General features: G+C 43.2%; 1 protein-coding gene across 1 annotated transcript in view; it reads right to left on the reverse strand.

The window, feature by feature from the left end:
- Positions 1 to 700: 700 nt before the first annotated feature.
- coro2ba (coronin, actin binding protein, 2Ba) overlaps positions 701 to 21,949 on the reverse strand; it is a 59,184-nt gene continuing 37,935 nt past the window's right edge. The window contains exons 9-11 of the mRNA XM_073032613.1: positions 16,408 to 16,498; positions 14,814 to 14,950; positions 701 to 13,740 (exon numbers count right to left, since the gene is read on the reverse strand). Coding sequence (XP_072888714.1) covers positions 13,609 to 13,740; positions 14,814 to 14,950; positions 16,408 to 16,498 — 360 coding nt within the window. The 3' untranslated portion in view covers positions 701 to 13,608. The remainder of the gene's footprint in view (positions 13,741 to 14,813; positions 14,951 to 16,407; positions 16,499 to 21,949) is intronic.

Below are 21,949 nucleotides of genomic sequence, written 5' to 3' on the forward strand. Positions count from 1 at the left end.
TTCCACGTTGTTTAACTCTGTAACTCTAAACACCTAAATATTCATAACTCTATGTTCTTGTTGCCATTTACTGTGCCTCACGTTGCTTTTTGGGGAGACAGTAATGGACACTAGCACAAACACATAAAACACACATCAACCCACATACACTAACACAAGAAAACACACAAATACATAAACCCTCATACACACATTCACACAAACAGACACAGATGACTCTTCTGCCCCTTCCCCTGTGTTTTCCTCCATCTCCATGGCAACCTTTAACGCTGCTGTACCGTGGTTGCCATGGCGAGAATTCTTTCAAAATCAAGATCTTCTTCCCATGACCCCCAACAGCAAAGATTGAGCAGCTGCGCCCTCTACAGGCAGCTCATTGCAAATCCACAAGTCACATTTTAACTCAATAATCAGGATTAAAAACAGCCCTGGAATTTTTAGAAGTTAAGTTTCCAATTTCATGACTTTTATTTCCAAGGTCTCCTAGTTGAGCATAACAGCAAACAGTTTTGGCATCAAATGAAGGTTAACTATAATTTCTTGTTCTGTGTAATCTTGCATCAAATCTTCTGTTTGTCCATAGAACAGCACTGGCCTCACTTCATGTGAAGAATTTTTTGAGATATTCTTGAGGTTTAAGACAGTGCTCGATGAATCCCGGTCTTTGGTGTGAACAGTTCTATGTAATCAAAGTCTTCAGAACTGAGAAAACAATATTTTATTTGTGTAATCGGTTACAGAGTGCAGTTTATGTGACTTATTTCAGGAAAGTAAAATCACAGTGATTTAGACTTCATTAGTTGTTGACAAGGGTATTCACATTACACAATGATAGTGGGGTAAAATGTACAAGGGCAAAAAGAAAATGTACAAAGGTATCACAGAGTCTTTAACTATCATCTATTCAGGGTAATCCACAGGGGGAGACATCTAACTCATTGACTAACCATATATGAAGGCATCAAAACTTGCTGATCCCATTAGATCAGGTAAATTAGCATGGCCTTATAACTAAGTCACCCTCCTTAATAAGCGGCCATTTTAGATCCCAATGTTCTAATATTCTTCCCTCCTGACTCACTTGTAGAATGACTAAAAGGATCCTCCTGCTGAAAGTGTTTCTTGGCTTGCATTCCCTCACCAGAGTCGCTCTGGAACCTATGACCTTCTCAGAAAGACGTATTTCCTTCTGCAAATATTGTACTCATCCCATTATCAACATTACCAGCATGTGCAGGGCACGGAGGCTAGAATATGTAGGCATTTATGCAGTCCTCCTCCAGGAGATTTCAGTAACTGAGGCAAAGACACAACAGAGCAAGCTACCAATGCCTCACTGAGATTAGCTCACTTTCTGTTGGAGAAGGGGCCCCATATGCTGTTATATGTAAATCCCTGTTCAGCACAGTACATGAAGGTGTCAGAGAGTATGTGAATAATTGTGTGTTCACAATGTATTGTACTGCTCAGCAGTGCATGAAGGTGTGTGTGTGTGTGTGTTTGAAGAATTGTGTGCTCACAGTGTATTGTGTGGTCTCATGATTTCCCTTGCAAGAATTGACTGAGCTTTCGCTTCAGCCTAAAGGACCAATACACCATCAGCTTCATTAGAGCCCGATAACGAATTTGACTTGTACTAAAATGTTTGCCAATTAATTATTTTAATAGTGCCTTTAGTTAATCATGTCCAGGGCCACAACTGAGTAGCTTACAGGTATAACCAGGTGAGAATGTGCAGGGATGACTGTAATTCAGTTCATATTCTCTTATATCCAATCCTGATTCCTGCATCCACATTTGGAATGAGAGCTGCCTGTGTAGGCCTGTCAAGTTTCCACATCTCCATTGGCTGACCCACGACAGGTGTACATTAGCAAACTGCATTATTTTTGGAAATATTTATCATTCAACAAAGTGTAGATAAGCATAAGATTTTAGAGTGAGGTATAGTTATTGGAGTTAAGGCTGAGATTATGGATTACCATATTCCAATATCTGTTAAACAGTGCTTCGATTTTATAATCCTCTTCATTTCAAATCTTTCCATCATTTCTATCTCTTTAATCTTCTCCAATCCTATCAGCACCCAAAGTATTGGCATGTTTCAAGACTGACCTCTTGACTGTCAGCAGTTGTAATCACAGTGAGGTTACAGGTAGAGCACTGAACTGGCTCCACAACCCATGGACTCACTTTCAAGGACTCTACAACTCATGTTCTCAGTATTATTTATTTACTTCTTTTAATCTGCGAGATTTGTCGTCTTTCGCACATTGGTTGTTTGTCAGTTTTTGTTTATGTATACCTTTTCATAAATTCCATCATATTTCTTTATTTTCCTGTAAATGCCTCTAAGACAATGAATCTTAAAGTACTATATGGTGACAAACGCTTTATGTACTTTGATAATAAATTTACTTCAAATTTTGAATTTTTAGGCGGTGGTGGCCATGTTTTCAGCTGCCAGGACCTATTCAATATTCTATGTTAACCCTGGGACCACAGCCAGTGTTTTATTCCCCCACCTTTATTACTTTTTAAAATATCTAAACCAGGGGTTCCCAACCTTTTTTTATGCCATGGACCATTATCATTTAACAAGGGGACTGTGGACCCCAGATTGGGAACCTGTGATCTAAACCAATTTTTAAGTAAATAATTTCAGACCACATAAATCCTAGGTGACTGAACAAGACCTTTCTGAATTGGAGTTCAATTGACGGTCCTTCCTCATCATTAGATCTAAATTCTGAAAGGCGCTCCTTTAGAGCACCGTGGAAGCATGTCCATCCCTCAAGAGATGGCACATCCTCCATCTTCACAAGAGCAACAAGAGATAGGTAATAAATGTTGGCTGACTCAGCCTGTGATAATTCCTGAATTTCCTGTCAGCCCTCAGATCATTACTTTAATAAAATGCTCTCCCAGGGCCCAAGCAAGTATTAAGTTTGAAGTGTTTACACTCTGGACTTGTCAATGTATTCTCCCCATCACTATGTGCAGGCTGAGGGCGAGACAAGCTCCCACACTTAGTCTGGGAGATAACATTTGAGGCTAATGTTCCTTACACTTATGGAGAGAGTGCTCACTGACCCATTTAAGGGATTGAAAGAAATCACACACGGTGGTTGGTCGCTGAGCAACAGGTCCCTCTTCCCTGGAGAACTTCCTGAGATGAAATAGCCCTCTGATAGGATTGCTAAGAAGGCTTATGGTGTGTTGACTTTCACTAGTCAGGAGATTGAGTTCAAGGTCCGTGAGGTGATATTGCAGCTTTACAAAACCCTGGTTTGACTACACTTAGAATGGTTTGTTCAGTTCCTGTCACCTCAATACTGGAAGGATGTGGAAGCTTTTGAGAGAGTGCCGAGGAGATTTACCAGGATGCTGCCTGGATTAGGGGGAATATTTTATGAGGAAAGATTGAGTGAGCTCGGGCTTTTCTCTTTGGAGAGAAGGAGGATGAGAAGTGACTTGATGGAGGCGTACATGACGATAAGAAACATGATCGAGTAGACAGCCAGTGTTATTTTCCAGGGCGGAAATGGCTATTTCAAAGGGACATAATTTTAAGGTGACTGCAGGAAAGTATGGGGGGGGGGGAATGTCAGAGGTAAGTTATTTACAGAGAGAATGATGAATGCATGAAACACTGGGCCAGTGGTAGTGGTAGAGACAGATACATTAGGGGCAGTTAATAAACTCTTAGATAGGCACATAGATCAAAGGAAAATGGGGTGCTATGCAAGATTAAAACATCGGCACAGCATTACAGGTTGAAGAGTCTGTACTGTAATGTTCTATGCTCAATCTTCAGTACTTTATTAATTGTCTTAAAATTCTAATTTCTCATTATTACACACAGTTATGTTACTTCAAAGCAACTGTCGGTAGTGCCATCATGAATTTTAGTCCACGAGCACCAACAGCATCCCTCCCTCTGGAGACCCTTTAGAACTGAAGCCAAACTGTTCTGATTCAATCCAAACCTGCTGCCCAAACTCACAGAGAGCCCCAGTCACTCTTGGAAGCATTGTCTCCATTTCAAATGTTGCTTTCACTTTCAATCCCTCCTCCAAATCTTAGTAAACTTCTTCAGCCCTACAAATCCCATGAGATCTCTAACTCTGGCCTCTCAGCCCTTCAAAAAGTTGATCACACTCCCGCTGCCGGCCAAGGTCGAACAATGGAATCTCTTCCCTGAACTTCACCACTTGTATTTGGTTCTTCGGAAAACCGTGCTTTTGTCCTTCTGTTCTGAAACTCTCTATGTGGCTCTGCACTAACTTTTGTTTGGAAGTGCTCCCAGAAAGGGCCTTGGAACTAGATCATCATAATCATTATGTGCCATGTTGTATGACTTAGGCCTTTCCATGACCATGATTGCTCTTGGTAAATTTTATTACAGAAGTGGTTTGCCATTGACTTCTGGGCAATGTCTTTACAAGACAGGTGACCCCCAGCCATTATCAATACTCTTCAGAGATTGTCTGCCTGGCATCATAATCAGTAGCTGTGATATGCACCAGCTGCTCATATGACCATCCACCACCTGCTCCCATGGCTTCACATGACCCTAGTGGAACTTGATAGCTATCTCAATGCAAAGTGATGTAATAACCCTCTAAAGGAACATTTGCATGTTGCCACTCAGTGGGTTTTGATGGACTGCTTAGGCACCTGTATATAGCTAGGGTACCTAAGACTTTTGCACAGTACTGTATCTGTCAACGTGGAGCGGAGAGTGAGTTTGTAAATCTGGTGGGAGCAAAGGATGTTGGGAATGGTGAGGGTGGAATGCCGTAGGAGGGATGTGGGACAGGGGGCAGAAAAGGAGTGCCAGGGCAGGGGATGGCATGGGTGCAGACACACCAGGCAAGGTCATTTGAATCCAAACAATTGGGTTGTGGATCATTGCAGAATATTTCTCTGGTGCTTCCTGCCCCCTCCTCTCTCTTCCCTTTTCCCAACCATATTTCCCCTCTCCCTATCCCCTTCCCACTCTCAGTCCACAATAGAGACCCACATCAGAATCAGGTTTATCATCACTCACATATGTATTGAATTTGCTTTTTTTTGTGGCAGCAGTACAGTGCAATACAAAAAAATCACAACAGTACCATGCAAAAAGTCTTAGCCAGCAACAGATATCTGCCTAAGATGTTTGCAGAGTACTGTATGCTCAGGGTCAGTGGTTTTAAATTGCTTTATTATGTGTGTGTCACAGTGATAGCCCAATTTTTGTTTGATGTGCTTATTCTCTTATGCTGTCTGAAGATGAAACAGAAGCCAAGTATCTAATGCGATGTACAATGCTGAGCCTTGGAGCTGATTGTCCAAGAGGCAGGAGCCACTTAATGACCTTGAACTGTAAATTAAGGAAGAAGAGGCCAATATGGTACTGGATAAGAATGGAACAAAGTACTGACATCAACCCTGCTCTGACTAGTTGGGACAGAGATACTGGTGGGCTCCCAAAACCTGCTAAAATGTTTGTGCAATGTTCCTTAAGATATCAGTGAAATGTGAAAAGCTAATTAGTTGTCCAATCCTGTACTATCCTCAAACCTTCAGCTCTGTCTTTGGGCTGTTAAAACCCATCCAATTATCCTAGCCTTCTGAAGGTAATCCAGCAGAATTCCAGAGCCTAAAAGCTAAAAGCTACCAAGACCTGAAATAAACCAAAGAGCATGTCTGGCATTCTCAACCAGCCAACAGTGTGTGTGGACAGAGGTAGTATGACCATCGAATAAATGGTCATTGATCTGAATCACCAGCTCTGTTTCTTCCTTCACACATTCATCGGGTGCATTTAAAGTGGTTGATAGGTTCTTGATTAGTAAGGATGTCAAAGGTTACGGGGAAAAGGCAGGAGTACTGGGTTGAGAGAGATAATAAATCAACCATAATGGAACGGCAGAGCAGACTTGATGGGCCGAATGGCCGAATTCTACTCCAATGTCTTATTGTCTTGTTTCACCTGACTCACTGAGCAGCTGCATCATTTTCGAAACCCACTCTTCCTGTCTCACCTGCTTTTGCCTATCACCTCTTGGGTTAAATATATACAATGACATGGCCTCCACAGCCGTCTGCGGCAACGAATTCCACAGATTCACCACCCACTAGCTGAAGAAATTCTCCCTCATTCCTGTTCCAAAGAGATGTTCTTGTTTTCCATGCCTGTGCCTTCTGGTCCTAGACTCTCCCACTACTGGAAACATACTCTCCACGTCCATTCTATTTAGGCCTTTCTATCTCCACTTTCACAGTCGCTCCTCAGCATGATTTCTCAGTGGTCTTTTTGAAACTTAGGACCTTCACCTTCATTCCCATCAGAGCTCATAATGCTCAAGTCCATTTCTAAACCAGTTCTTTTATAAGCCAAGAACCAACAGTGATAAAAGACGTGCATTTCCATGGCATCAACCTCAACTTCCGGATGTCCTTCACGGCTAATGCATTGTATTGTTGGACTGTAGTTACTGTGAGTTTTGAGGTTCTGAAGTCAACCAGCATTAAGCGGCAGCCCCACTCTCCCAGTTCAAAGGGAACAGGGCAGCGCGGTAGCATAAATGCTGCTACACCGCCAGTGATACAGGTTCAATTCCACCACTGTCTGTAAGGAGGTTGTACCTTCTCTCCTTGACCACATAGGTGTCTTGCTACATTTCAGAAAACATATGGGTTAGTCAGTTAACTGGTCACATGGGTGTAGAGTAATTGGGTGGCCCAGGCTCATTGGGCTGGAAAAGCCTGATATCTCTGAATCAAAAAGATTAAAACTGGAGTTCCTAGCCAAGATCCCTCTCCTCAGCTCGTGTCCTTTCCCCAGACCACACCATAAAAGAAAACACGTAGCGCCATTCATCTCACTTGCTCTTTGAGGGCATCTGTTCCACCGAGATCCCACCTGTGAATACTGTTCTGATAGATCTGACATCAGGTTATTTCCTAATGCTTTCACAAGCTTGTTTGTGAGTTCTTGTTGTATCTGCAGACTGCATTAATATTTGTTGATGTCTCAACCCCTCCAGGGACAGGTGATCAAATTCGTCAGTATGTATTGCATAGGCAATAGTTAGTATAGAACTTCCTTTGAGTCATTAGCTGTAATGCCTGCTGTTATGGGCAGTTCAGTGTTTGGGATAAATCAATATGGTCTTTTGCCATATGTGATTGACACTTCTGTGATCTTTTCAAGGGATCTACTGCATTGCCAATTCTGAATTGGGAAGAAGGGAAGATCATGATGTTACAAGCAATTTTTGGGAGAAGCTCAACAGTTGAGCGCTATCAATGGACAGAAAGGATTATTGATGTTAACACAAAAGATTCCGCAGGTGCTGGAAATCCAGAGCAACACACACAAAATGCTGGAAGGACTCACCAAGTCGTGCAGCATCTACGGAAAGGGATAAAGAGTTGATGTTTCAGGCTGAGGTCTTTCATCAGGACTGGAATGGAAGAGGGAAGAAGCCATAATGAAGGGTTGAGGGGGGAGTGGTGGGAGGGGAAGGATAGGTGAAGCCAGCTGAGGTGGACGGTAGGTGGGTTGGTAAGGGGGGATGAAGTAAGAAGCTGAGAGGGGATGGGTGGATGTAAAAGAATGAAGAAGGAGGAATCTGATAGGAGAGTGGACCATGGGAGAAAGGGAAGGAGCAGGGGCACCAGAGGGAGGTCATAGGCAGGCGACAAGAGAAGGAGCGGGAGAGGAATGTTGATCTTTTGGGTTGAAACTCTGTGTCAGGGATACCTGAAAAGCGGTTTTTGAACTGAAACGTTGGTGATTGCTTGCCCCAACAGATGCTTTTTGGCCATTGAATTCCTAAGTAAGATTATTTTTTGCTCTGAATTCCAGCATCTGCAGTCTCTTGTGTCTCCAAGATAGTGATGTGGCATGATAATAGTGGGTTGTCAGTCCATTTCTCCACTCCTCTCTTTCTAGTTTCCATGGACCTCAGTCTGTAGTAGCTTCTGTCCAAGAATTTCACCTGAGGCATTGGGATTATATCTTCACCTGATCAAATGTTTAGTCTGAATTAGTCCAGGGATCTCGAGACAGTGCTGGCTCCATATGCCCATCTTTCCCCATTTTTGTTCAAATTCTCCAGTACACAACCCTCTTCCATTGGGCAGAAGATAAATACCACTAGGCTCAAGGACAACTCCTACCTCATTGTTCTATGGCTACCAGACAGTTCCTAGTGAGATAGTTGGACTCTTGACCTCACAGTCTACTTCGTTGTGACCTTGGACCTTATTATTTAACTGCACTGCAGTTTCTCAGTAGCTGTAAAACTTTATTCTGCATTGTTACTGTTTCACCTTGTTTGACCCCAATGCACTGTTGCAATGATTTGATCTGTGTGCAATACAGGCTTTTCGCTGTATCTTGGTACACGTGACAAAGTAAATCAATTTATCATTAATTATGTTACCTCGAGAAAGCAAACAACATAATCAAGGTCCCCTCCTATGGGAACCTTTGAACAGAAAATCCTACAAAAGGTAGTGGATTCAGCCCTGTACATCATTCCCTGCCACTAAGCACATCTACATGAAACATCATAGAAAGGCAGCATCCATCATCATAGATCCTCACCACCCAGGCCACGCTCTTTTCTGGCTGCTACCATCAGGTAGAAGGTACAAGAGCCTCAGGACTCACACCACCAGGTTCAAGAACAGTTACTACCCCTCAACCATCAGGCTTTTGAATAAAAGAGGATAGCTATACACATTCTGTTTTGGTGTTCCCACAACCAACGGTCTCACTTTAAGGACTCTTTATCTTGTTATTTCCTGTTCTTGTTATTTATTAGTATTTATTTATATTTGTATTTGCACAGTTTGTTGCTCATCGACCCTTTTTACAGTTACTGTCCTATAGATTTGCTGAGTATGCCTGCAGGAAGGAAAATCTCATGGCTGTATGTTGTGACATGTCTGTACGCTTGATAATAAATTTTACTTTGAACTACTGTCAGGCAAAAGATGCACACAGATCATGAACCATTACAAGTTAATGTTTGGCACAGACTTGATGGGCCAAAAGGCCTGTTTCTCTACAGTAGAGCTCTGTGACTCTATGAACCATAAACTCAAGGAAAGCCTCTATTCTGCAAGAATTGTCAGACTCTTGAACGGAGCTCTCGTACACCAAAGGACGAACTCTTGATCTCCCATTGTAGCCCTTGTTCTTTATTTGTTCACCTGCACCTCACTTTCTCTAACTGTAACATTTTATTCTACATTCTATTTTCTTTTTACTACATATAATTAATTATACATCGTATGATCTGAAGGATGGCAGGCAAAAGAAAAGCTTTTCACTACATCTCAGTTCGTGCGACAATAATAAACCAATACTAATTTCTTTCTCCTTAAAGCGAGGTTTCTGCTGGTCTGCGGGTGTGGCACCTGCTTAGACCCCGATCAGTTTCATGTGAAGCCGTGGGAGCAGGTAGTGGATGGTCACATGAGCAGCCGGTTCATATCGCAAGTCCTGGTTATGCTACCACTGACACCAGGCAGACAATCTCTGAAGAGTATTGGTAATGACTGGGGTCACCCGTCTTGTAAAGATACTGTCTAGAAAAAGGCAATGGCAAACCACTTCTGTAGAAAAATTTACCAAGAGCAATCATGGTCATGGAAAGACCACGATCACCCACGTCATACGACACGGCACTCAATGATGGCGATGACGATAGACAGGGTGAATAAGCACAGTGTTTTCCCAGGGTTAGGATTCAAGAACTACAGGGCATAGGTTGAATGAGAAGGGAGAGATTTAACAGGAACTTGAAGAACAACTTTGTCACCTAGAGTGGTCAGGACTTGAAATGAGCTGCAGAGGAAGTGGTTGAGGCAGGTACACTAACAACAGTTAAAAGGTACTCGGACAGGTACATGGATAATAAGTAATTTGAGGATATGGGCCTAACACTGGCAAAAGGCACTAGCTTGCTTGGACTGGTTTGCATGAACCAGTTGGGCCAAAGGGCCTGTTTCCCCATTCTATTACTTTTACGTTAATTAAAATTTTGAAACAACAGGGTTTCATTAATAAACTTCGAAGCAACTGTGTAGTGAAAGCTCCTAATTGTGTCATGCGCAATGCCTGCTGGGTGGAGTGTGATTCTTGTGTGAGAGAGATCAACATTTGGGAAGTGGAGACGCCTTTCTCCTTATCTGTTGCACAGAACAGAACTTGTTTTTGCATCTGGACCATATGATATAGGAGCAGAATTAGGTCATCTGGCTCATCGAGTCTGCTCTGCCATTTCATCATGGCCGATTCATTTTTCCTCTTCGCCCCAATCTCCTGCTTTTTCCCTACATCCCTTCATGCCCTGACTAATCAAGAATCTATCACCCTCTGCCTTAAATATACCCAATGACTTGGCCTCCACAACTACCTGTGGCAACAAATTCTACACCTCTGGTTAAAGAAATTCCTCATCATCTCCATTCTAAAAAGGACGTCCCTCTGTTATGAGGCTGTGTTCTCTGTGGTCTTAGACTCCCTCACTATAGGAAACATTCTATATTTTGCTGTAACAAACACCACTCAGCTCCAAGCTAAGAACTTCTCTGCTCAAGCATTCACCCTCAACCCTCAACACAAGAGGCAACCTCAAACCCTTAGGAGCGGTACATCAAATTGTTAGTCACAGGGTCTGCAGTGACCATTGAGTACACACTTACATTAACCCAAGCTTTTCTCTCCCCACACTCCCATGAAATCCCCCCGGACTCTTGCTCATCTCCAACCTACTGGGGAATAATTAATTGTGTCCAACTGACCTACCAATCCACGTGCTTTTGGGATCTGACAGGATACTGGAATGTTTGGAGGAAATCCACGTGGTCACAGGGAGAACGTACAAATTCCATGCAAGCAACACCGGAGACTGGGATCCAACCTGGATTTCCAAACTGTGAGCTAGCTGTACTGTTATGGTTTCCTAGCTGTTGTAATTTAACAGCTAAGGAAGGATGTGCTGGCACTGGTGAGGGTCCAGATGAGGTTCACGAGAATGATCCTGGGGACAAAAGGGTTAACATATCAGGAGTGTTTGATGGCTCTGGGCCTGTGCTAGCTGTTGTTTAGAAGAGTGAGAAGGGATCTCGTGGAAACCTATTAAATATTGTAAGGCCTAGATAGAGTGGACATGTTTCCTGTAGTGAGGGAGTCTAGGACTGGAAGGCACTACCTCTAAATAGAAGGACGTCCCCTCAAAACAGAGATGAGGAGAAATTTCTTTAGCCAGAGGGTAGTGAATCTATGGAATTCATTGCTACAGATGGCTGTTGAAGCCACATCATTGGGTATATTTAAAGCAGAGGTGATAGGTTCTTGATTATTAAGGGTGTCAAATGTTATGGGGAGAAGGCAGGAGAATGGCTTGAGTGGGATAATAAATCAGCTATGATGGAAAGGCAGAGGAGACTCGATGGGTCAAGTGGTCTAATTCTGTACCTACTGTATAGCTTATGGTCTAATCAGAATCAAAAGTTAGTGCAAGAAAGGAGTTCAGGAGTTAGAGGTCAGTCACAATATTGAATAGCAGGACAACTATGAAGGACTGAATGGCCTTCTTCTTCTAGCTTTATATTCCTGTAAGGCCACCAGAAGCATTATACTGAAGGTTCACTGCCAGAGAAATGGGAGCTGAGGGGGACAACTTCATCCCCAAACTGGAAGGGACATTGGACAAAGAAAGAAGAGAGAGGGAGAGAAAAAATGAAAGAGAGAGAAAATAAACAAAAGGGAAGAAAGCCATTGACAAACTTTTTAAAAACATTGTTGTGACAACCACTTTGTGTACAGCACACTCCCAGAGACAGCAGTCAGTGGTGGCCACAGAATCTCTCTTAGTGAGGAGAAACATTCCCCAGTAATTCATCTGTTCCCATCCCCCAAAGAGTGCAATTTAATGGCTCATCCGAGAGAGGGCTCCATGAACACTGTGGTGCTCCCTCAGTGTGTCACTGGACTGTCAGCTTCAAGTTTTCCAGCCACAACTCCAGAACCAGGCTTGAACTCAGGATTTTCAAGATTGCAAGTGAGAGCATTGCCAATCAGAGCTCACACGTGTTATACTCAGACCAGGCCAAATGGACCCTGACCAGCACGGGCTGTGCTGGGCTGGCTCTGGACTTTATCCAGTTTGGGGTAACTTCCTTAATTTTATTGTATTTGTCCTCTGGCAATGTATTGGTCTTTTCTTCCACTTTTCTGGGTCTACAAAGTCTACAAGTCTCACAAAATTTATAGGTGCTCTGATTTCGATCTGGTTTTAATTTTAGTATCTAAAGACACTATACATTCCCAAATTCCAACAACAAACTTAAGGGTGGCACTGTAGCCTAGTGGTTAGCATCACACTATTACAGTGCCAGTGATCCCTGATCATGGTTCAATTCCTGCCACCGTCTGCAAGGAATTTGTACGTTCTTCCCATGACCATGAGAGTTCCAACAGATGCTCAGGTTTCCTCCCACGTTTCTGAGGTGTAAGTGTTATGGTTAGTGAGTTGTGGGCATGCTATGCATGGTAACACTAGTGGGCAGCCCAGCACAATCCTCGCTGATTTGATTTGAAGCAAACAGCACACTTCACTGTGTATTTTGATGTACATGTGATAAATAAAACTAATCTTTACCAATAAGTTACAAATAAAGCTCCCTCAACTGGTTCACCTATCACCTGCCAGCTTGTATTCCTACCCTTCCCCCCCAACCTCTTATTCTGGCTTCCTTTCCAGTGCTGATGAAGGGTCTTGGCCTGAAACGTTGACTTCTTTATTCCCCTCCCTAGACAGTGCCTGACCTGCTGAGTTCCTCCAGCATTTTCTGTGTGCTGCTCTGGATCTCCTGCATGTTCAGGACCTCTAGTGTTCTAATCTTTAACCTTGAACTTGTTTGCGGCCATTCATTTATAAGGACACTTTGAGTCACCGTCCAGCATGGAAGGGGAGGCAGAGTGCCTCCCATACCCCAGCTAGATCTTCATTAACCTGAGTATCATAAATCATCCGATACACAGGGACGAAGTTAACATGGTGCAGTTTGGTGGGTGGGAAAGGAAAGGGTAGGTGGGAACACGACGGAGTCTCCAGCTGATAGTGATGCATAGACTGGCGGGGATGGGCCTGTACCTGCTCTCAGCTCTTTTCCAAAAAAACCTTCCACCTTAACAGCTAAATTGGGCAAGGCTCACAAAGACACTAATTCAGAGGCACCTTGGAGTATTTAATGTAAAACGATGTTAAAATGACTCATTAGCATGCAGAACTTTTTAAAGTATACATGTCTCTGGGCAGCTGATGATGACTGGATTTTTATGGACCACGTTTAGCACTCCAGATACCTGCTCAGGCACAGTGTGCAGACCCGTCGAGCTCTTCTGTTAGTTGTGCATATGGCTAAACATTTTGGAAATTGACATAACTTCCAGTTTCTCTCTCACTTGAGGGTGGTGGGGCAGACTCTGTGGGTTTTAAAGGTCCTATAGCATTCTTACAATCTGCGTATAACCGCTGCTGATAATTCCACGACATGCCAGAGGGATGAGGAATGGCGGCAGGGACCCCGAGGTCAGGTGCTTTTCGGGACGTTCTGCAGATTCTTGAGTTCCAGTTCCAGTTGGCGTATTCTCACGTCCTTCTGCGTCAGTTCTTCCTTTAGCCTTCGGATCTCGTCTTGCTGTCGGAAGAACATCCGGAGAAGCTGTGCAAAAAAAAAAAATCAGGCAATTCAGTCAGAGTTGCAAGAAAGTGGATTTCTTCCCCCCGGGCAGTTAACCTGATTGACCATTCTAAAAGAGGCAGCTCAATGGGGGCCTCCTTCAATATTTTTCCCAGTTGACACGGTCTTTCATTGATCCTATTATGGATTCATTGAGTACGCCCGCAAGAAAATCAATCTCAGGGTTGTACATGGAGATATATATGTACTTTGATAATAAATTTACTTTGAACTTTGAACTAATTTGCTCGACCCCCACCCCCCTCTATCTATTGCTTCAGTTACTGCACTGCAATGTAAACACTTTGAATCAATTTTCATAATGCTGTTTACACAGTAAATGCACACAGTTATTTATGTATTTCTACACATTTTATTCTATATCTGTACTTTCAACTTTATTTTTACATAATTATTTATTCTGTGTAATTGTACATTGTTGTTAGCTTTCGTTGCGTGTCACACAAACACACCACAGCAAGTTCCTAATACACGTAAGTATTTTTTATTATTTATTGAGATACAGTGTGGAAAAGGCCCTTCCGGCCCTTCGATCCACGCTGCCTAGTGATCCCCTGATTTAATCCTAGCCTAATCGGGGACAATTTATTATGACCAATTAACCTACCAACATCTTTGGACTGTGGGAGGAAACTGGCGCACCCAGTGAAAACCCACACAGTCACGGACAGACTCCGTACAGACAGTGGTGGGAATTGAACCCGCGCTGTCTGTACTGTAAAGCATTGTGCTAACCACTACGCTACTGTGCTGCCCCTACAGAATGGTGCGGAATGGAACTCTGACCCCGGAACACCACAAGCTGTAGCAGCATCGCGCTAACTGCTACACTACTGTGGCGCCTACTGTTGCTCCATTTTCCTTCTCTTTGAAGGGCCAAACATTTAACCAAGAGCTTGCTCTGCACCCCACGCATGAGAAGAGCCAGGGAGTTGATCCGTCCTCAGAAACCATTGCTGGGGCTCAGAGGGGAGTTATGGGAACCAATGAAATGGCAAGTTCAACTGCACGTTTCCGCGCGTCAGCAGACCCACCTCGTTCTCTGTCCGAGGTGGTACGTTTTCCAATAGATCGATTCCATTCACCACCACACTCTTCTTGTCCTTTTTTGGTGGCTTGAAAGCAATATTTGTGGATTTGTAACCTTCCTTCAAAGACATTAGGATTGGATCTGCAAGGACAAAAACCACAGAACAGATGTGTCAGAGGAAAAGAAGCTACTAATTCCTACCTTGGATCACAAAATATGAAATAACTTCCTTCTCAAAAGACCCATTTGTTAAACAAATGAAATCCATTTTGTACTATGTTGCAAATATACACTCACTCACCACTTTAGTAGATACCTCCTATACCTCACTGAGAGGCAACTGAGTGTATATTCATGGTCTCTTGCTGCTGTAGCCCACCCACTTTAAGGGTCGACGTGTTGTGCATTCAGAGATGCTCTTTTGCACACCACCGTTGTAACATGTGTTATTCAAATTACATTCACGTTCCTGTCAGTTTGACCAATCTGGCCATTCTCCTCTGACCTCTCTCATTAACAAGGTGTTTTTGCCCATGCTTGGTAAACCCTAGAGACTGTTGTGCATGAAAGTCCCGGGAGATGAGCAGTTTTTGAGATACTAAAGCCACTCCGTCTAGCGCCAACAATTATTCCATGGTCAAAGTCACTTAGATCACATTTCTTCCCCATTCTGGTGTTTGGTCTGAACAACAACTGAACCTCTTGACCGTGTCTGCATGCTTTTATAAATTGAGTTGCTGCCACATGATTGGCTGATTAAATATATGCGTTAACGAGCAGGTGTACAAGTGTGCCTAATAAGGACGAAAATTCAGCACGTTATTTCAGGATAAACAACAGTAATAATGTGCATTTATGTAGTGCCTTTAACGATGTAAAGTGTTCTATTGAAGCTATTGATGCATCATCAACCCAAATTGAAACTATTAAGTATTAAAAAATATATTATCTTTCTAGAAACATAAAACTATAGAAACATTAGCAACGGAGACCATTCAGTCTGTTGTTCTGTTCTGGCTCTTTATAAAGCCGTCTGACTGGTCTCACAGCCCTGAAATTCTTTTCTGATAGCCCTGAAATTCTTTTGAACAATTCTCTAAAGGGTAAATGATATAAATCTAACTTAACTTTATTTTTCTGAGAGAAACCAGGCTTTTCCTTCAGTTTAAGGGTTAATAGGGTTCACCGTGGGTCACTGCAGGACAGGCTCTCTTTTTGTAACTACTATCAGGGAGGAGGTACAGAAGCCTGAAAACCCACACTCAACGCATCAGGAACAACTTCTTTCCCTCTGCCATCAGAATGGGGTCCATGAACCCTTGAGCTCTACTTTGTTATTCTTTCATTTATTGATATCATTTATAATATATTTATGTCTTTACACAGTACTGCTACTGCAAAACAACAAATTTCATGTCATTTAAGTCTGTGATAATACGCCTGATTCCGATTTAGTTTCATGACTAACAACAACAAAAAGGCCTGGAACCCAAACACTGGCATGTCCCTTTATTCAAAGCCTGACATCACAGTCCCATGAACAGCAGTGGGACTACTGGTGAAGCTGGCACAGGAAAGTGAATATTAAAGAATCACACCTCTGTTCATTCCACTTAGCCACTCTTCTGCCGTTAGAGCAGGCTCAGTCCCTGGTGTCATTGGGTAAATGTCTTCCTGGTAGGTTTCAGACTGAAAAACAACAAAAACAATAAAACACAGTGAATTAGAAGTGGTCACAAGGAAGACCACCCAATGTCTGTTTATTTATTTAGAGATACAGTGTGGAATAGGTCCTTTCAGCCCTTCAATTGCACCGCCCCGGCAGCCCTCAACAACCCTGATTTAACCCTAACCTAATCACAGGACAATTTACAATGACCAATTAACCTATTTCTGAGCAGACGGATTAATTTACAATACTGCACAAAAGTCTTAGGCACATATAATTCTCTAGGTTTTTGTGAGATACAGCCTAACGTTTTTGCACAGAACTGTAATCATTTTATGTATTTCACTATACTCCTACCACAAAAAAAAGAAATATAATGACATATGCGAGTGATGATAAACCTGATTCTGATATGGGTCTCTATTGTGGACTGAGAGTAGGAAGGGGAAAGGGAGAGGGGAATCAGGGTTTGAAAAAGGGGAAGGGAGAGGGAAGTGAGTGGGAAGCACCAGAGAGACATTTTGTAATGATCAATAAATTCATGGTTTGGAATCAAATGACCTTGCCTGGTATCTCAGGGCTGGGTGCGTCTGCACCTGCACCACCCCACTACCACCTCTCCTCCCCGCCCCGGCACTCCTTTTCTGCCACCTGCCCCACATCCCTCTTGCGACACTCCACCCTTGCCATTCCCAACATCCTTTGCTACTGCCGGAGTTACAGTAGCTCTCTAATCCACATTGACAAATACAGTGCTGTGCAAAAGTCTTAGGCACCCTAGCTATATGTATGTGCTTAAGACTTTTACACAGTTCTGTATCTCACAAGAAATAACCTGCCTATTACCAGTCACCCAGGACCTCAAACTAACCAAGAGAATCCTGCAAACAGGAGGAAATCTACAGATGCTGGAAATTCAAGCAACACACACAAAACGCTGGTGGAACACAGCAGGCCAGGCAGCATCTATAGGGAGAAGCACTGTCGACGTTTCGGGCCGAGACCCTTCGTCAGGACTAACTGAAAGGAAAGATAGTAAGAGATTTGAAAGTAGGAGCGGGAGGGGAAATGCGAAATGATAGGAGAAGACCAGAGGGGGTGGGGTGAAGCTGAGAGCCGGAAAGGTGATTGGCAAAAGGCATACAGAGCTGGAGAAGGGAAAGGATCATGGGACGGGAGGCCCAAGGAGAAAGAAAGGGGGAGGGGAGCACCAGAGGGAGATGGAGAACAGGTAGAGTGATAAGCAGAGAGAGAGGGAAAAAAAGGGGAGGGGGGAAAAACTAAATAAATCAGGAATGGGGTAAGAATGGGAGGAGGCATTAACAGAAGTTAGAGAAGTCAATGTTCATGCCATCAGGTTGGAGGCTACCCAGACAATGGGTTGTTCCTCCAACCTGAGTGTGGCTTCATCTTGACAGTGGAGGAGGCCATGGATAGACATATCAGAATGGGAATGGGATGTAGAATTAAAATCTGTGGCCACTGGGAGATCCTGCTTTCTCTGGCGGACAGAGCGTAGGAAAATGCTACAGGTAGCTCGGCTCGAGTAAGACCTTGTTAAAATACTTGAACGGTGGCATATCAATGAGGCAGCTTTGCGCCTGTAGTCACTGGAATTTAGAAGAATGTGGGACGATCTCATTGAAACCTACTGTGTGTTGAAAAGACTGGAGAGGGTGGATTTGGAAAGGACGTGGAAAGGTGGGGGTGTCCAGAACTAAAGGGCACAGCCTCAAAGTTGAGGGGTGATGTTTTAGAACAGAGCGAAGGAGGAACTTTTTTAGCCAGAGAGTAGTGTACTTGTGGAATGCTCTACCACAGACTGTGGTGGAGGCCAAGTCCATGGGTATATATAAGGGGGAAGTTGATAGTTTCCGATCGGTCAGGGCATCAAGGAATATGGCGAGAAGGCATGTGTATGGGGTTGAGTGGGATCCGGGATCAGTCATGATGGAATGGTGGCACAGACTCAATGGACTGAATAGCCTAATTCTGCTCCTATGTCTTATGGTCCTATGGTCTTAATATCCTCCCCTCCATTAAGGACATCTTCAAGAGGTGGTGCCTCAAAAGGTGGCACCTTGCCATTACTACCATTGAGGAGGTGGTACAGGAGCCTGTGGACCCACTCTCAATGATTCAGAAACAAGTTGGGTTTGGCATGGTAGTGCAGTGATTAGCACAATGGTATTGCAGTGCCAGCAACTTGGGTTCAATTCCCGCCACTGTCTGTAAGGAGTTTGTACGTTCTCCCCGTGACAACAAGGGTTTCTTCTGGGTGCTCTGGTTCCCTCCCAAATCCCAAAGCCGTACCAGCAAGTAGGCTAATTGGTCACTTGAGTGGCTCTGTTGGGCCAGAAGGACCTGTTTCACATCTGTATCTCTAAATTAAAAAAAATCAAATTAAAAAACACTTTCCCACTCACATCACATTTCCGAGCATTCCATGGACCCACAAACAGTACCTCGTTATTTTTTTTTTACACTGTTTATTTAATTTTGTATTTTATCATAACTTTATGTTCCTGCACTGTACCACTGCCACAAAGCAACAAATTTTACGTCATCAAAGTCAGTAATTAATCTTATTCTGATTCTGGTACATTGCAACAGAAGGAAGCTGTTCTACTGGTTGTCACCGGGTTACAACAGAATTCCGTTCCTGTGAACTGTTTGTGACGTTGACAGTTTGCAAGTCAGAAATGTGGCTACAGATTGAGTTCTCACACAGCAGATGATGCCTGCACCGACAAACCCATCCTATCGGTCTCCCAAATTCTTCTTTGGACTCAGCTCTCCCCACCATCAGTGCTATTTACAGGTGGCGCTGCCTCAAGAAAGCAGCATCTATCATCAAAAATCTCCACCTTTCAGGCCACGCCATCTTCTCACAGCTGCCATCAGAGAGGAGGATAAGCCTGAAGTCCCGCAGCACCAAGTTCAAGTACAGCCACCGATTTTCCTCAACCATTTGGTTCTTGAACCAACCAGCAAAACCCTAATCCAAGGGTGGCAGACATTTTTTTTGAGAGTGTGTGCCCGAATTGGTTATAATCTTCTAAAAAACTCACAGATCCCAAGGTAATTTTGAGTAGAGATTATCACTTTTTATTGTATTAGTAACTAATTATGGAATTTTTTTAAGGAAAAAGGATGAGTTCTGTCACAACCATGGACCCTGCCTTGAGGTCCATGTGCTGGTGCAGTTGGGCTGCAGAACAGGTTTAGCAATTGTGCTCGTGAATATGCACATTCCAGCTAATTACTCTTTCATTCTGGTGGATTATTGTTTTTCTTTTCTTTTGAATTCTGCAACAGTTCTCATTAAAATCAGTGAAATGTTGACCTGCTTCAGTCAGTCAGTCAGTCTCTCTCTCTCTCTCTCCCCACCCCACCCAACTTGGGCCATATAAGACCATAAGATATAGGAGCAGAATTGGGCTATTTGGCCCATTGAGTTTCCCTGCCATTTCATCATGGCTGATCCATCTTTCCTCTCAGCTCTAATCTCCTGCCTTCCCCCCTGTATCCCTTCATGCCCTGACTAATCAAGAATCTGTCAACCTCATCTTAAGTATACATAAAGACTTGGCCTCCACAGCTGCCTGTGGTAATGAATTGCACAAATTCACCAGCCTCTGGCTAAAGAAATTCCTCCTTATCTCCGTTCTAAAGTGACACCCCTCTATTCTGAGGCTGTGTCTTCTGCTCTTAGACTCCCCCACCATAGGAAACATCCTCTCCACATCCACTCTATCGAGGAGTTTCACCATTCAATAGGTTTCAATGAGGTCACCCCTCATTCTTCTGAATTTTAGTGAATATAGTCCCAGTGCAATCAAACACTCTTCATATGACAAGCTGTTCAAACTTGCAATCATGTTTGTAAACTTCCTTTGAACCCTTTCCAGTTTCAGCACATCCTTTCTAATGTAAGGGACCCAAAACTGCTCACAATACTCCAAGTGAGGCCTCACCAGTGCTTTATAAATTCTCAGCATTACATCCTTGCTTTTAGTCCTCTCAAAATGAATGCATACAGCGCATTTGCCTTCCTCACCACGGACTCAACCTGCAAATTAACCTTTAAGGAAGCCTGCACAAGGACTCCCAAGTCCCTTTGTGCTTCAGAATTTCGTATTTTCTCTCCATTTAGAAAATAGTCAACCCTTCCATTTCTTCTACCAAAGTGCACGGCAATACACTTCCCGACACTGTATTCCATCTGCCACTTCTTTGCCCATTCTCCTAATCTGTCTAAGTCCTTCTGTAGCCTTTCTACTTCCTCAAAACTACATCCCCCTTCACCTACTTTCATATCATCTGCAATCTTTGCAACAAATCCATCAATTTCATCATCCAAGTTATTGGCATATAACAGAAAATGAACTGGTCCCAACACAGACAGCTATGGAACACCACTAGTCACTGGTAACCAACCAAAGGTTCCCTTTATTTCGACTCTTTGCCTGCTGCCAACAAGCCACTGCTTTATCCATGCTAGAATCCTTCCTGTACTACCAAAGATTCATAGCTTGTTAAGCAGTCTCAAGTGTGGCACCTTCTCGAAGGCCTTCTGAAAATCCAAGTACGCAACATCAACCGATTCTTCTTTGTTTATCCTGTTTGTTACTTCTTCAAAGAATTCCAGTAGATTCGTCAGGCAAGGCTTCCCTTGAGATAACCATGCAGACTACAGCCTATTTTGTCAGCCTCTGAGTACCCAAAGACTTCATCCTTAATAATTGACTCCAATATCTTCCCAACCAACTGAGGTCAGACTAACTGGCCTATAATTTCCTTTCTTCTGTCTTTCTCCCTTCCTGAAGAGTGGAGTGACATTTGCAATTTGCCAGTCTTCCAGAACCTTTCCAGAGTGTAGTGATTCTTGAAAGATTATTACTAATGCCTCCATGACCTCTTCATCCTCCTCTTTCAGAACCCTGTGGTGTACACCATCTGGTCCAAGTGACTTATCTACCTTCAGACCTTCCAATTTCTCAAGAACCTTCTCCCTGGTAATGGTAACTTTGTACACTTCACGATCCCTGACACCTGGAACTTCCACTATACTTCTTGTGTCTTCCACAGTGAAAACTGATACAAAATACTTATTCAGTTAATTTGCCATTTCCTTGTCCCCATTACTACCTCTCCAGCATTGTTTTCCAGCAGTCATATCCACTCTCGCCTCTCTTGTACACTTTTAGTATCTGAAGAAACTTTTGTTATCCTGTTTAATATTATTGGTTAGCTTACTTTCATATTCCATCTTTACCTTCTCAGTGAGTTTTTTAGTTGCCTTCTGTTGGTATTTGTAAGCTTCCCAATCCTCCGACTGCTCTATTATAACCCCTTCCTTTCGCTTTTACGTTGGCTTTGATTTCTCTTGTTGCTATGGCTGTGGCATCTGGCCATTAGAATATTTCTTCCTCTTTGGGATGTATATATCCTGTGCCTTCTGAAATACT

The sequence above is a fragment of the Hemitrygon akajei genome, chromosome 30, assembly GCF_048418815.1.
Source record: "Hemitrygon akajei chromosome 30, sHemAka1.3, whole genome shotgun sequence".
In the NCBI taxonomy this organism is placed as follows: Eukaryota; Metazoa; Chordata; class Chondrichthyes; order Myliobatiformes; family Dasyatidae; genus Hemitrygon; species Hemitrygon akajei.